Genomic DNA, 17,090 nt, shown 5'->3' on the forward strand with positions numbered 1-17,090 from the left:
AAAGCCCATCAGATTATTACCAACATTTCTGTTGCTATACTATCTAGTACTTGGCATTCTTGTCTTGAGCATGCCTCTTTATCTCATGTTAGCTTCCAATGGCAACCTAGCCTTGGTTGATTTTAAGAAATTTTGATTGTTTGTTTTTGTCAGTTGGAGAAACAAATAGCTTTTCCTTTTAATAAGAATGACTTGGTTTCTGTAGCAACTTTATACATTTGGATATTTGGGGTTGTGCACTTGTTTCTACTAAGGGTGTGTTTAGATACTTTATTATTTATTAATGATTTCTCTTATAATACTTGGCTCTCTCTCTTCCATGACCATTTTAAGTTGCAATAATTTTTTTTGTGAATTCCAACATATGTTAAACTTTAGTTCTCCCACGCTATCAAAGTTTTGCTTACGGCCAATGCCATGGAATATTCAGACGCTTGTTTTGCTGATACTCTGGTTGAAAACAGAATGGAATTTCTGATGGAATATTCAGATGCCTGTTTTGCTGATACTCTGATTGAAAACAGAATGGAATTTTTGTATTTCTTGAATTATTTTGTACAGACCAATTTACAATATTTATAATACAATTGGAACATCTAAATATGGAAATAATCTCCCAAACAAATCTCTCACAATAATATACAATATATACTTCCTTAAAATACTCCAAGATATTCAAAGATACTCGAGATTTCTACACTCCCCCTAAAGTTGGATCATAGATATTGATCATATCCAACTTGCAAATGAAATCATCAAGCTTTGGTGGGCCCTTTCGTAAAGATGTTTGCAGTTTGTTCCTTAGTAGGTACATAAGTCAAACAGATGGTTCCTTCTTCAACCTTCTCTTTGATAAAATGTCGGTCCACTTCTACATGCTCAGTCCTGTCATGTTGAATTGGATTGAGAGAGATACTGATAGCTACTTTGTTGTTACTATAGAGTTTGATAGGGAATTTCAATGGAATTTGTAATTCTTTCAAGAATTTCTGTAACCATAGTCCTTCACATATCCCTTGTGCAATTGCCTTGAATTCAGCTTCAGCACTGCTTCGAGCCGCTACATTTTGTTTTTTGCTTCTCCAAGTTACCAAATTTCCCCATACAAAGGTGCAATATCCGATAGAAGACCTTCTATCTTCCGTTGATCTTGCCCAATTCGCATCTATGAAAATTTCTACTTCCTTACTTTCACATTTCTTGAAAAAGAGTCTTTTGCCTGGAGAACCCTTGGGCCCGGAGAACCCTTGAGGTACTTGAGGATCTTATACACAACATCTAGGTGAGTCTTTTTTGGTGAATGCATGTGTTGACTTACCACACTTACTGCGAATGTAATGTCGGGTCTGGTATGCGATAGGTAAATTAGTTTACCAACCAATCTCTGATACCTCTGCTTTTCAACTGGTATTCTGCCATCTTCGATCCTCTTTACTGCTTCAATCAGGGTTTCACTAGTTTTGCATCCAAGCATGCTAGTTTCGGTTAAGGATATACTTTCATTGAGAGACACTAATACCCTTTTTTGATCTAGCAACTTCCATTCCCAAGAAGTACCGCATTTGTCCCAGGTCTTTAACTTCAAACTCAGTAGCTATGACTTTCTTTAATCTTTCCGTCTCCACAGTATCATCTCCAGTTAGGATTATATCATCAACATACACCATCAAAATTGTTTTCTTACGACTTTCAGATTGTTGGAAGAACATAGTGTCATCTGATTGCCTTGTCGATATCCTTGATTCTTTATCACTTTTGCAAATCTGTCGAACCATGCTCTGGGAAATTGCTCGAGTCCATACAAGGACTTCTTGAGTTTACATACTTTGTTTTCTTCACCTTTCTTACTGACTGGTGGGGTCATGTAGACTTCTTCTAACTCGCCATTGCTATTTAGAAATGCATTCTTAATTTCAAGTTGTTGTAGTGGCCAATCTAAGTTAGCTGTCAAGGACAGGAGGACCCGAACTATATTCAATTTTACCACTGGTGCAAAAGTCTCTGCCATAGGTCTGTGTAAACCCTTTTGCAATGAGTCTGGCTTTATATTGTTTAACTGTCCCATAAGCTCTATACTTCATTGTAAAGACCCATTTACAACCGACTTCTTGCCTATCGGTGAATTCATAATGTCCCAAGTTTCATTCTTTTCCACAGTCCACATTTCCTCCATGACAGCTTTCCTCCATTTAGTAATCTCCAAGGCTTCCTGGATATTCTTTGGAATTTTTATCCTGTCAAGGTTAGAAGTAAAAGCACAATATTCTGTAGACAGACTTTTATAAGACATGTATTTTGACCAGAGATATTGAGTACATAACCTAGTTTGTTTTCTGACTGCAATGGGTAAATTGATGTCATCAAGTACATGCTTATAAGAAGGGAGCTTATGACCATCTATTACCTGATCGGGATTGGGTGTGGACTCATGGTTGCTCGGAGCTATCATCGGTTCCAACTCTCTTGGTGCCTCAGGTATGAGATTCTCCTTGTTCTTTGTGTTTGACTTTCTTGAGTAAATAAGTATTTTTGTGTTGTTTTGTTTTTCCGCATCTCCCCCTGAGGTTAAGTGATCTTTTGTACATGATAGGTCAGGAAATGATGCAATGGTAGACTCAGTGTATGACACAGATTCATCAACATAGAAATTAAAGAACCGATCTTCACTCCATTTCTCCCCCTGAAGAGAAAGTAAGGAGTGGTTTCAAAGAACGTGACATCAAGGCTAACAAACAATCTTTTTGTGACAGGATCTTAACATTTGTAGCCTTTCTGAGTAGGAGAGTAACCAATAAAAACGCACTTAATGGCACGAGGTTCCAATTTATCCCGATTGTGAGCATGAACATAAACAAATGCAGTACACCCAAAGGTTTTCAGAGAGAGATTGGAGTGGAGCCGAGTGTTGGGAAACCATTCCTGGATTTTCTAGAGAGGAGTGACAAAAGAAAGAACTCAACTAGGCATTCGATTAATGGCATTTGTAGTGAACATCAATGCCCAAGCTACTTCAAGAATATGCCTATTTTTACGTTCAGCAACCCTATTTTGTTGAGGGGTATCCACACAGGAACTTTGATGAACAATTCCTTTTTCTTGGAGATAATGTCCCAAGATATTATTGAAATAATCCGTACCATTATTAGTACGTAAAATTTGAATGTGAGTTTGGAATTGTGTTTGAATCATAGAGTGGAAACTGGCGAAAATAGAACGGACTTTAGTTTTATCTTTCAACAAGTAAACCCAACAAATATGAGTATGATCATCAATAAAAGTAACAAACCATCTCGTGTGAGTGCGATTAAGAGAGCGTGAGGGCCCCCCATAAATCACTGTGAATCATAGTATAGGGTCTGGATGGCTTGTATGTGAATTTTGGAAAGAAATTACGCTGGTGTTTTGCAAGTTCACAAATCTCACACTGAAATTCAGAAGACGTTTTATTTGAAAAATGGAAGGAAATAAACGTCTTAGATATTGAAAATTTGGATGACCTATCCTAGAATGCCATAACAAAATTTCACTACCCCTAGAAGTAGATGCAGAATCACAAATAGCAGTTTTACATTATTCACTCACATTTGCCTCCTCAAAGTAGTAGAGTCCCTTACACTCCTTAGCATTGCCAATCGTCTTCCCCGATGATAGGTCCTGAAAAACACAATGAGAGGGAAGAAATGTAGCAGAACAATTGGAATTCTTAGTCAACTGGCTAATGGATAGTAAGTTGCAGGATAAATTAGGAACATGAAGAATGGACTCTAGTGTGATGGAGTCAGAGAGTCGAATATTCCCTTTGCCTGCGAGAGTGATCCATCTGCAATTTTAACTTTGAAATTTTCAACACAAGGTGAATATGATGAGAAAAGATGATAGGCATCAGTCATGTGGTCAGAAGCACCAGAATCAATAATCCAAGGAGTTTTGGATTTAGAGGTTATATTCAAGGCTTGTAAAAAATTACCACTTTGGGCTAAAGAACCTGAAGAAATATTTCTAGAATTTAAGACAACCTTTTTATCTTGTGTAAAGGCAATCCATAGTTGGCTCGCTCAAATCACAGTCAATGTGTTGCAAATAATGACGTAGGACCCGATGCTCATCTAGCCTTCGGATCTTCAAAACGAAAGACCTGCAATCGCCTCTCTCTTTGTTCACCCAAGAAACTTTGGAATCGAGGAAGGAATCGCGGTCGGACTTGACCCGGTTCTTCAGGTCCGAGTCCATGGCGATGGTGTCGAGGGTTGCGGGATTAGTGAAGGGAACGGACATCCACCGTCCATTCCTGTGGCAACCGTGATTTTGAGTGTTCACGTAGAACTTTAGCTCCTTCCTCCTTCGTTCGATCTCATCGAAAACTGCGTTAATGTGTTCTTCATCAATAACCTCCACATGATCTGGTTACGTGGTTCGTGAAGAATGTAGCGGCGAGCAACTCAAGCGAGTGATGCGCAAGCAGCTAACTGGCGAACAAGTGAGGGTTGTCACAAACTCACAAGACTCTGCGAGCGAGTGATGGGCGGTAGTCGGCGACGGTGACGAAAAATGAAGGTATGAAACCCTAACTCGAGAGGTCTTCCCTCTGATGCAGAGACGGGGCGAGTCGCAGACTGAAACTCTGTTGTAGGACCTCGTGAGATTCAGAGGTCATCGAACCTTTACTCTCACCAACGGTTTCCGCCATTGATAGCTAGATTTAATCTCCTAGCTCTAATACCATGAAAACAGAATGGAATTTCTGTATTTCTTGAACTATTTTGAACAGACCAATTTACAATATTTATAATACAATCGGAAGATCTAAATATGGAAATAATCTCCTAAACTATCTCTCTAAAAAATATACAATATATACTTCCCTAAATTACTCCAAGATATTCGAAGATACTCGGGATTTTTACACTGATCATATAAGGTACTCTTATCCAATGTTTCTGTCCATATCCCCCACAACAAAATGAGTGCATAAGATGTAAACATCATTATATTTTGAAAACCATCATCTCTCTATTTTCTTTCTGCTTCTCTTCCAGAATATTTTCTCAAGGAGGCTACTCTTACAGCAATCTACACCATTACCAGGGTACGCTGTCCTATCATTAGTAAAAGGTCCCCGATTGAGCTTTTGAATGAGAAGGTTAAAGAGAAGATATTGATCTTGTATTGTGTGATTCTAAATGATACATAGCTTTATACAAGTAAAGATTGATAGTATAAAAGGAAACTATCGGAGGAAACTAATCCTGGAGATTAGGGGTGGCAAAATGGGTCAAAACCTGACAGGTGACTTGTGATCCGCTCGTTTAAATCGGGTTTGGATTTAATACAAGCTGACCCATTTATAAACGAGCCAATCAACCCGTTTATTAAACGGGTTATGCGGGTTCGGGTCGGATACCCGCCGGGTGACCCGTTTAATTTATTTTATAAATATACATTGTAGGCTAGCAATTTGGCATTCCTTCATTTGGGCTGCTGGGCGTGTTTTATCTAATGGACTCATCACTATTGTTGGGTTGGTCCTGTGTAAGTTATGGGCTTCCCTTTCTTTTGCATTTACCAAGCCCAATACATCATCCACCGAAACTCCTATTTTAGGCCTCCAAACTCTGCTGCGTTTAATTTATTATGCTTCCCTCTGTTTTTCCCTCTAGCTTTTGAATTTGATATTTTACCATTCCCCTCCCTGACAGCCGAACGTTGGAGTTGGTCTCCGTGCAGGAGCCGACCGCTCGAGATGCTGCTTTTCAGCCTTTTCTCATCTCATTCACTCGCATTTGTGGCACATGGAAGACCCTTCATCTTCTACCTTCGCCTGCAACTTTTGATTTCTAGTGCTTTAAGTCTTCCGTCTCATTGCTGCAACTAATGCCCTTTGTGAAGAGGCTTATTCTTGTGTTTTTTTCCCCGGACCAAGACATCCTTTGGGAATTTTGTTTGCGGTTCCAACTCCATCATTGTTTGATCCCCCGATTTGTTCTTATGAATGCGAACATCAGCTTCTGTTGTGATTTGTGTTTTGAATTCCAGATATTCTTCAGAAATGAGAACACTTTTAGGGATCTCTTTAACCTTGTTCTTGTTCACCTTGAATCTTCTAGCCAATTGACATGATTCAAGTCGCCTTTCAAACCTCCACAAACATATGCCATTGCTCCAACTAGGGCTCTGCTTCTTAGATACAATGGAATGTCTCTCATATTGATCCAACTTTCTTGTTGGTTGTAACCAGAGGAGTGCTGATAAATTTCACTGCCTGCATCCTTCATTTCAAATGACAGAGTACTTGTTTTTTAAAAAAATGTTTAAAAATTTTAAACTAAATAAATTATATTTTTAAATGGGCGGATTTGGGTTTACCTATTAGCCATCTATTAATAAATGGGTCAACCCAAACCCGTTTAACCCCGACCCGTTTATGACTCGCCCGAACCTAGCTCGTTAACCCGTTTTGCCACCCCTAATGGAGATTAGCTAAATATCCACACAATAATTACAGATCAAATAGAGACTGTTTCCATATATTTGGAGCCAAGAATCAAGGAGAGAACTATGACTCGACTTGAGGAGCAATGGATGGCTTGAATGAAGGAGCAAAGGACGTTGTTGACTTATCATGCCCCCGCAAGATTGACTGGCCATTGAGGACACCAATCTTGGTTTGACAAGTAAGAAAGTGGAGACGACACAGTGATGGTAAGAGAATCAACAAGTTGATCATAAGTATGAATATGGGAAACATGTAGGCGACCTGTAGCAACTTGATCATGAACAAAGTGGAAGTCGATAGCGATGTGTTTCATATGAGAATGGAAGACTAGGTTGGCACAGACATATGTAGTACTCACGTTGTCACAGTAGATGACAGGAGTAGGAGATATAGGTACACGCAGCCATGGTTTTAAATCGCGGTAGCGGGTAGCGTAATGTAACAGTAATGGGTGTAATAGGAAGCGGGAGTAGCGGATGTTACATAACGGGAAGCAGATGTAACAGCCGTAAATTTTTTTGAAGCACGCACAACCTTGTGCATATTAGCGTACTTGCATGTTTTAAGCTTTTAACCCTTCTTAGAAAGAGTTTTAGTGTATTTTGGATCCTTTAGTTCGTGTAACTAAGTTATTTGGTAAGGACAACAAGTTTACATTTGTTTTAAACCACCATTGATAGAAAAATTACGTGTGCGCGCGTATTTATACTTCTCATTGTTCTTATCTGTGATAAATTCTTATGTGTGCTAAATTAATTAATAAAATAAAATACATTTTACACTTTATTAATCTATTAGACACATAAGACATACGAATAATACAAATAAAAAATAGCTAGAAAAGAAAGAAGGTTGAAGTTGAAAAATATAGAACATAAATATCACATTACTAATCTTATCAAAATAAAATATTTTCCTAATAAGTTAGTATTTTCAAATTGTTAATTAATGCATCTATTGTTAGTATTTAAAGAAATAGTAAATTTTGTATCATTGTCATCCTCATTATAATCTTTTCCCCCTCTTGCCACTAGGTATATTGAGAATGATATATGAAAAAGAGGGAAAAAGTGAGAAGAAAAAGTAAAAAATAAAAGAATTTTTTGGTGTAACAGTCTTGTAGCGGTTACGTAACGGGTCGTAGTGGCCTTTACGTAACGGTCGTGGTCCGTAACAGCCGCTACGGCTGTGATTTTTCTTTCCACCGATTTCGCAGTTTATAATAGTATCGATAACCCAAAAAACCGTTACGTAACAGTCACGGCCTTTACTTAAAACCATGCACGCAGCTCTTGAAGAAGATTCATTACCCAATTTACTTTAGTTGCAGTAGAGGCCATGGCCCGGTATTCGGCCTCGGTGGAGGAGCAAGCGACGGTCTTTTGCTTTTTAGAACTCCAAAATATGGGATTAGGGCCAAGAAAAAGAACATAAGCAGAGGTCGAAGTCTAATCATTAGGATCACCTGCCCAATTGACATCCGGAAATGCATGTAGTGTCTGAGGAGAGTTTGTGTGAAGCATGATGCGATAGTCAAGAGTTCCAACCAGATAGCGGAGCAATCGTTTAACTGCGGACCAATGAAGGGTGGAAGGAGAGTGCAAGAACTAAGACAACTTGTTGATGGTAAAGGAAACATCAGGACGTGTCAAGGAAAGGTATTGTAACAACCCAAGAGTTTGGTGATACAAAGTAGCATCAGTTGATGGAAAGCCATCAGACAATCTGAGAGCTTCAGTAGTCGCAAGAGGTGTAGAAATAGGCTTGGCATCTGCCATATTAGCTCGATGCAAGAGGTCTTTGATATATTTCCTTTGAGATAAAAGCAAAACATTAGAGGTAAAGTGAGCTTCAACCCCAAGAAAGCAAGAAAGGTAATGAAGGCAGTCACATGAGCAACGGAGGATCCAGCGATGATGATGTCATCAAAATAAACCAATAGATAAAGAACGGAGTTGGAAGAGTGGAGCATAAACAAGGAGGTATCCGACTGAGAATTGGTGAACCCTTTTGAGATAAGAAAGTTGCGATGTTTGTGGTACCATGCACGAGGGGCTTGTTGAAGTCCATATATGGCCTTGCTTAAGCGACAAACATGATCAGGAAGATCGAGGTGGGCAAAGCTAGGTGGCCGGTCCATGAAAACTGCCTTAGATAAAGAGCCCTGCAAGAGCGCATTATTCACATCGAGTTGTCGAAGATACCAATGGTTAGTCACAACAAGAGTAAGTAATAACCGAACAGTTGCAGGTTTGACAATAGGGCTGTAGGTTTCATAAAAAATCTATCCCAGGTCATTGATGAAAACCTTTTGCCACTAAGCGAGCTTTATAACGAGCTATGGACCCATCAGGATTCCTCTTAATCCTATAGACCCACTTACACCCAATAAATTTTTGTGTGGGGGTTCATGGAACAAGAGACCATGAGTGATTGGAGAGTAATACATTGTATTCATCGCTCATGGCTTGACGCCATGAGTGATGTCGCTGGGCCTATTTGAAGGTGGAGGGTTTGGTGATGGGAGTGGTGGTGGTGTGAAGATCAAGAATACGTTTTGGCTTTTTAATGTTATTACGTAGCCCGGTATTATAAGGGTGACGTTCGGCTAGGATTAAAGATGAGGAAGAGGATATCGGAGAGGAGATACTTACCTGTGAAGGATTGGATGCGTCCCAAGATGGAGACGTGGAGGAGGTGTCCGAGAATGAGATGCCTGGTGCAAAGATTCAACTCTGCAAGAAGAAGACTCACCACATGAATTAGAAACAAAAGGAGAAGATATATGCTCGACTCGAAGGGTAGAGGTGATGGGCAACTAGGAGTTATTAGGAGGAGATACAGGAATGGACACTTGGGTTTGTTCATTAGTTGGTTTGGATAACCAAGTGGCTGAGGAAGGCAAGATTGAGGGAGACTTGGTATGAGATGTGTTATTCTTGAAAGGAAATGTCGGTTCCACAAAAACTACATGTCTAGATACGAAGAGTTTATTTGTGGAGGGATCAAGGCACATATAGGCATGATGTGGAATTGAGTACCCAACAAATACACAAGGACGGGATTGTGATTGGAGTTTGTGAGAGTAGGATCATAACCATGGGTAACACAGACAACCAAATATTTTTAAGCATAAATAATTAGGTGACTACTTAAAGAGGTGAGAGAAGGGAGTTTTGTTACATGCTACTAGAGAGGGCATTTGGTTGATGAGGTAAACAACATCTTGAAATGCTAAGGACCAATATTTGTGCAGAATAGATGCATGATGCAGCAAAGCAAGCGCAATTTCAACAACATGGTGATGTTTACACTCAGCTATGACAACATGTCCAGGGGTATGAGGAGGAGATTTGAGACGTTGAATCCAACTCGAGAGAGAAAATGACCGAGACTAGTGGCTTCGCCACTTCCATCTGTATAAATCGTTTTAATCATTATAAAAAAATTATTTTCAACAAAAGATTTAAATCATTCAACTACGAAAGTAGCACCTGATTTATTTTTGATTGGATAAAGCCAAGTATATTTGGTCATGTAATCCACAAAGATAATGTAATATTGAAAATTGTCAAAAGAAGGGAGAGGAGCAGGTCCCCAAACATCCATAAATAGAATTTCCAGAGGTCTAGAACAACTAAGTTCTTAAATTTCGATTTCGACTCAAATTTCAAAGCTCCAAAAGTACGGAAATTTCGACGAAAATTTCAATTTCGATTTCGATTTGAAAAAATAACGGAAACTAGTAGTAAAGCATGAAATTATTTGTGAAACTTTAGAAATGGTCAACAAACATAATAATATAAGTTTTAAGACTAATATATTACAAATTAAATGCATCTATGTTTTGTATGGAGTGGAAAAGTCGTAAAATAGTATGTGTATCAAACATGCTTGTAAGATAATGTGCATTAAACATATTCAGTTAATGCAAATGAAATTCATAAATCATTTAAAAATTATTTATTATACAAATATTGATAATTTAGACATGAATGGTTAAATAAAATATTACTATAAGTTTATTTTTTCATATAATTTCAAAGGTTGAGATAACCTTTTGTTTCAATAAAATAAATAAAATAAATTAAAAGAAAAATTCCACTTCACTCTTGAATCTCTTGTTTGAATTTCGACAAAATTTCGTTGCATAGTTAAAATTTCGACAAATTTCGCTAAAATTTCGAGGTTTCAATAAATTTTGAATGATTCGTTGAGATTTCGATGAAAATTATGCAAGATGGAAATCGACTGCCATTTCGATTTCAAGGGTGACAGAAATTGGAAATTTCAACAGAAATTTCGGCAATTTCGTGGAAATTTAAGACCATGAGAACAAGTTAATAAAGAAATGCCAAAAGGGAGTTTGTGACTTTTATTACATAAACATGCATTGCAAGAATGAGACAAGGAACTGGACTTAGATAAAGGTAGTTTATGAGACGCAATGATTTGATGAAGAATTTTGGAAAACAGATGATCAAGACGACTGTGCCAGAGACTGATGGTTGGAGGGGAAGGACTGGACCAGGTTGTTGTGAGAGCCGAAAGTTGTGGTGGTGAAGATGGTTTGCTCATTGAAGTCGGCCACTCATATACGTTTCCTCTACTCCAGCCTCGCACCAAGGATGCCCCTGTGGTTGGATCCTTCACAAGAAAGAAGTCAGGGGAAAATTCAATAGAGGTGTTATTGTGAGAACAAAATTGAGAGACAGAAAGAGGATTTTTCTTGATGTTGGGTGCACACAAAACATTATTGAGTTTGAAAGTGGAATCATAGGAATAAATCCTATATGCGTAATAGGGACGTTATTACCATCTCCAACCATGATATCTTCATTGCCACCATACTTAGAGTGACGAGAGGTTTTGAAAATCTGAGGTGAAGTGATGAGATGTCCCGGAGTCAACTATCCAACCTGAATGATTACCCGGAGTCTCGTGAGCTGTGAAGTTGGCTTGCGGCCAGGTGGTGGGTAGGGGACGTGATCTGCATACTTTGGCACCATGGCCAAGCTGGTTACACAATTGCCAAACAACTTGAGGTTGATTCCCGTTGAAGTTAGGCCGAAAATTCTGATTTGAGTGGTTGGCCGAAAGTCACTGAGTGTATGGAGTATGGAATTTCCATCGGAATTTTGTTGGAATTGATTGCTATTGTTCCCTGGGTAGCCATTATTGTTTCCTTCGTATCTTGACTGTTTTTGAAAGGTATTGAAGCTGCCATTTCTGCCTTTCTTGTTGTGTTGCTTCTGTGAATATTGGACAGTGAAGACAGAGTCTTCTTTTGTCGAGTCTAATTGCTTGAGACTCGTTTCATAGTCTTTTAAGTTTTTCGACTAATTCTTCGAAGGAGATGGGTGATTCTCTCGCACGCAGTTAAGCTTTAAGCTCTTTGTAATCATTGGTGAGACCACTGAGCATATGAACCACTATTTCTCCATCACTCAAATTGCACCCAATCATAGCAAGATCATCAATAATAGTTTTAATAGTTTGCAAAAATTCAGAAATGCTCTTTCCTTCTTGACTGACCTTGGTGAGGGAGTCAATGAAACCAACCATCCGAGTATTAGATTTATTGGCATAGGTAGTTTTGAGTTTGCATCAGGCCTCCTCAGCATTTTTACACCGAGATACAATCGGCCCTGCTGGTCTAGTGACAGCTTTTTGGATAGCAAGAAGCAGCAGTCAACCAAGAAGAATCCAAGTTTTGTACTCTGGATTATCAGCTGGTGGGCATGGATGAGTTTCATCTACAAATCCCATGAGATCACATCCAAGGAGAAGGTTTGTCATTTGTGAGTTCCACATTGAATAGTTTCCTCCTTTGGAAAGTTTATGAGGAATAAGTGTGGTTGTGCCAATCAAGACAACATCAGAGGGGAGAGGATTCCACTGTTGGACATAACCATGACTGCACTTGATTCAAACATGGTTGAAGAGCTAGAACGAGATGAAGACGGAGCAGCAGTAGCAGGAGCAGCACCAGAATCAGCAGCAGCATCTGGTGGCTCTGATACCATAAAGAGAAGATATTGATCGTGTATTGTTTGATTCTAAATGATACATAGATTTATACAAGTAAATACCAATAGTATAAAAGGAAACTATCGGAGGAAATGAACCTGGAGATCAACTAAATATCCACAAAATAATTACAGATCAAATAAAGATTGTTTCCATATATTTGGAGCCAAGAATCAAGGAGAGAATTACGGCTTGACTTGAGGAGCAATGGGTGGCTTAAATGAAGGAACAATGGACGTTGTTGACTTATCAAAGGTCCCCAGTTATTCAACCTAACAAGCTTCTGATTGTGTTTATTTTCTGTTGTTTTGATCTCATGAGCATAACAAGCTTTAGGCTTGCTCACGTTTTTGTTGTTTTTTGGGCTATGGCATGGAACATGAGGGTATTGCTGTTATGACACTATTGCCAAAGGACTTTAGACCTCTAGACATGTCACCTTCGGGAAACATAAACCTTTTACTGTCATTTCTTTCTCAGCTCCTTTGCCCTCCCCTGTTTTCACTAAAGCTTCGGTTTGTTACAAACCATCTACTGATAAGGAATAGGATACTGTGAGCTCTCCAGATGACTCACTTGCCCGCCCTTCCTAAGACGTCTGATCCACGTGTGGATCCACCTGTCACATTTATTCCACCTTAGGCCTCTTCTTCAGATTCTGTCCATTGTGACCATGATAAAGGTTCTTCCTCCCCACTTATGTGATTACAACAGCTATTTGGCAATTGCCTCTCTTTATGATCCTTAAGATAGTGTAAAGCTAGCACAATGATCAATGAGAGACGGACTTCAAAACTACTAGTGTTGTCACTAGTCTTAACAAATTTCTTTTCCAAGGCCTTAGCTAAGAAACTGCAGGAGGCCGTGGCTTAGCCAGGTCGGGGAGCACAAATTTTAGATGCCGTGCTTGTGGTTAATGAGGTGGTGGAGGATCTAAGGAGGGGGAGAAGGAGAGAGCTTTTATAAGACAGTTTCCTGGAGCTTTGTGTTTAGCTCTAGGCTTGCCCTCTTATATATTAATAATAGAAAACTTGAAAGACAAAAATACCCCTTACTACACTACATATTACTAATATAGCCTGTCCCTTCTAACAATCCCCTCCAGGTTGGAGGTGTATAAATATCACCTAATCCCAGCTAGTTACAACCACTAGACAAGTCAAGCTTAAATAAGTCTTCGTGAACATCACCTAACTGATCCACATATTTCATAAATTGAGTCCTTACAACCTTCTTCAACATAGCATCCCTCACAAAATAAGGGTCAACTTCAATGTGCTTTGTTATTTCATGTAACTATGAATATTTGATAAAACATGTTAATAATTCCCTAAGGCCCCATTTGGATATGCAGTGTTGGTTTCATTTGTAAGAGGTATTAAAATAGTATGTTTTTAAAATTACAAGTTTGGATACCTCAAAATTGAAAGGATTTACAAATTTGGGGATTCTTAGAGGAAATTTACACTGATTGAAATTCCCTTCCCAAATAATAAGAAGATTAGTGTTATTTAAGAAAATCCCTTTGGCATCAATTTCCCTCACCCCTCTGATTGAGTCCAAATTCACCCATCTTGCTCCACCCCAGGGATGGAAGTTGAGTCTAGCTCACAGCCTCACCGTGCTCGTCCTTTCCCACAAATTTTTTTTTTTTTTTAATAATAGCTTTTATTATCATGGAGTGATTTATAAATTCCTGATAAAAATCAAAACAAGATATTTATAATTCTGGGTTTGGTAAAAACTGAATTTTAAAATCCCTTCATCTTAGAAATTTCAGTAATTTATAAATTGGGAGCATGTATTTCAGGCCTTTAGATTTGGGTGGATTTGAATGAAATTCAATACAATTTTGTATTACATTTTATCCCCATCCACACAAATCCAAATCCAAGACCTCTCCCAAACATAGGGTAAATGGCTAAATGTATTGCTGAAAATATATATTCTTTCCAGTTTCAAGGTACATAATAAACACACAGATATTAGGATATTAAAGAAAGATTCAACGACACTGAGGGGATACTACTAAAATTAAGCCCTAAATCTGTAATTGCTTTCATGATCTTACCAGGTCATAACCCACTGGAAGTGTGAACTGTTGGTCAATGTTACGGTAAACAGCAGCAACATTCGGAGGGTGGCAGCCAACCCGAGCTATATCCCCAATGGAGACATACCTGAAGGTAAACAAATTGTGTTTAGGTTTTGATAATGATATAAGCAATCAACATTATGGCGCTGATTGTGGGGTAGGGTTGCAATCATGTGTTGTGTTTGTTGTGACGTTTTTTTTTTAAACTCAAATATTAACATCAAAACTTTATACTGCAGTACTGTGATATTGGTAATGCTAAAGAAACATAGAACCACTGCTGCAGTATAAAGCCATCACAGGTTACAAATATCCTATGTGCTCATTGTTGAAGAACAATGCCATAACATTTGCAATCCAAAGGGATTTGTTAGGCTTCCACATCAAGCAATCTGACATGGCATAAGAGCCATGATTGCCAAAAGGTCTTGATTTCAACTGTTATTTGCCACATTTATACTCTACTTTTATGAAATATCTTATTCTCCTTAAAAGTAGTTAATTCAATGTTTGTTTCTCATGCAATGTTCAATCAGGCTGCATGTTCTTGACAAACACTGTTAGCTCATAACCTAACAGCTTAAGCTTTAAGGACGAGTAGTGATGCAATAGTATTGAATGCAAATTTAAGTAGAAGCAAACAGTAGGGAAAAAATATAAATGCAAGCGGCTAGAACAAAAAGGACCCAACTTACCCCTCAGGACAGACTGGTCTCCAAATGCTACACATTCCATCATCTTCCGAAACCTAACAAATAAACCATGTTCATGACAACATCGCAACAAGCCAGGAAACAGAACATAAAGATGACAAAAAAAAGAAAAATAAAAATCCGCACTAACGAACCTGCTTTCGACATAGTGCATATCTGATTTTTGATTGTCGTTCACTGTTCCAAACCTTCAGAAAGTTGATACCATGTTTAACAAATTTCTTTTCTTCAGATGCAGAACTGGCGGGGAGAGAGAGCTCTCTTGACCTAATAATAGACTTGCTCTGGGTAAGCAGATCTCTCCTATCATTTTCACCCCAAGCAAAATATACACGTCCCTGGCTTGAAGGAACCTGCACATGGAGCAAGCTATTCAGGACTACAGGTTTGCTACATATAGGAAATTTAAATGCATGCAAAATGCGGACCTTTAAAATTACACATTTCATGTCAGACTGGTATGCTTTCCACATCTTATGCACAGATGAACAGATCCTAACAGCTTGCAGTTCTTGTCCCCCTGACTCTTCTTCAGCACTACACTTTATGACTCTGACAAAGACTTCTGATCTTCTAAAAGTTTTGAGATGGAGAATCAAGTGAGAAGGTCTTGGGCACCCCACTTTTGCCAGCTCCAGTGCCATTAGTTCTTCCCAGGGTACGTCCCACATAATCTTGCAAGGTTTCTTATCCATCTTGTCTAAATCCGGACACTGCACAAAAGAAAAGAAAAGAATATAAATATTGAGAAGACAGGTATTGACGACAACCAAGAGATAGAAGAATGCCAGCTAAGTTATCTTGGCTAACCTGTAACAGCATCACTCTTTTACTGGTCACTAAAACAATCCTCTGGTGAGGCACAATAAAATGGTCTTCATAATGATCAGACGAAGCAAATTTTGACGGCTCCTTGAATATTTCAGTACAGCCAAAGTTCCGGCTTGCTTCTGCAAGGTAAAGTATCATCTGGAAAGGAAAAGTACAGATATTTGGACTCAGTAACATTTTCCATTACAAACATTGAATTTATCAAAAGCAATTAATATGTACCTGCCCAACAGCTTCTCTCTCACAATACTCTCTAAGTGTACCATCCACATGAATTGCCCGGGGATTTCTGATTCTCTGGAAGGTCATCTTGTTATTGAAAACTTCTAAGCATCTGGAACAACTTGCACCAAGTCCATCTACAGTCAGTGACACAAAATCTAATGCCCCGCTCACTGGTTGTACGATGAAACCCAGGAAAGCTCGTCCAAGCCCATGAGCAAGTCCTATGAGACCATTCAGTCTGGCACTCTCCACAGGCTTTGTCACTACTCCAGATACTCCAAAGGCAACACCTTGTGCAAATGCTTCTGTTCCATGAATAATTCCATCGGCCACTCCAGTAATTCTTCTTGATCGTACCTAATGCATGTTAACAATTATGTTCTCACACTGAACCAGATCACTTTGTTAAAAGTAGCAGACCTATTTTTAAGGGGTGAGAAATCTCACTTGTTTTGAACGTAATTGTAGAAACTGCCCATCAGTTGAGAGATCAGCAAATCCTTTACTTAGAGAAGCCAATGTTGAACTTGTCATACCAAGTACATCCAAAGAAAATATTAAATGCAGCGGATTATGGATCAGATCTCTCCAAATACGGTTTCCAATGACACGAATAACAGAACTTTTTCTCATGAATCTGTCTCTTCGCACCACCTTCCTTAGATGCAACTGAAATAGAGGTTTCACATTGTTATGAGCAGCA

The 17,090-nt window shown here is 38.7% G+C and overlaps 1 protein-coding gene across 4 annotated transcripts in view; it reads right to left on the reverse strand.

Moving 5' to 3' along the window:
- Positions 1-17,090, reverse strand: part of LOC131164992 (uncharacterized) — a 221,741-nt gene that overhangs the window by 839 nt on the left and 203,812 nt on the right. For 3 of the 4 annotated variants that reach the window (XM_058122576.1, XM_058122575.1, XM_058122573.1), the window contains exons 57-63: positions 16,835-17,056; positions 16,385-16,744; positions 16,142-16,300; positions 15,760-16,044; positions 15,466-15,684; positions 15,314-15,366; positions 14,595-14,703 (exon numbers count right to left, since the gene is read on the reverse strand). In XM_058122576.1, the coding sequence (XP_057978559.1) occupies positions 14,595-14,703; positions 15,314-15,366; positions 15,466-15,684; positions 15,760-16,044; positions 16,142-16,300; positions 16,385-16,744; positions 16,835-17,056 (1,407 nt within the window). Of the gene's footprint in view, positions 1-14,594; positions 14,704-15,313; positions 15,367-15,465; positions 15,685-15,759; positions 16,045-16,141; positions 16,301-16,384; positions 16,745-16,834; positions 17,057-17,090 lie in introns of those variants that run through there. The other variant, XR_009139382.1, reaches the window with a different exon arrangement.

Source organism: Malania oleifera, chromosome 9, assembly GCF_029873635.1.
Source record: "Malania oleifera isolate guangnan ecotype guangnan chromosome 9, ASM2987363v1, whole genome shotgun sequence".
Taxonomy (NCBI): Eukaryota; Viridiplantae; Streptophyta; class Magnoliopsida; order Santalales; family Ximeniaceae; genus Malania; species Malania oleifera.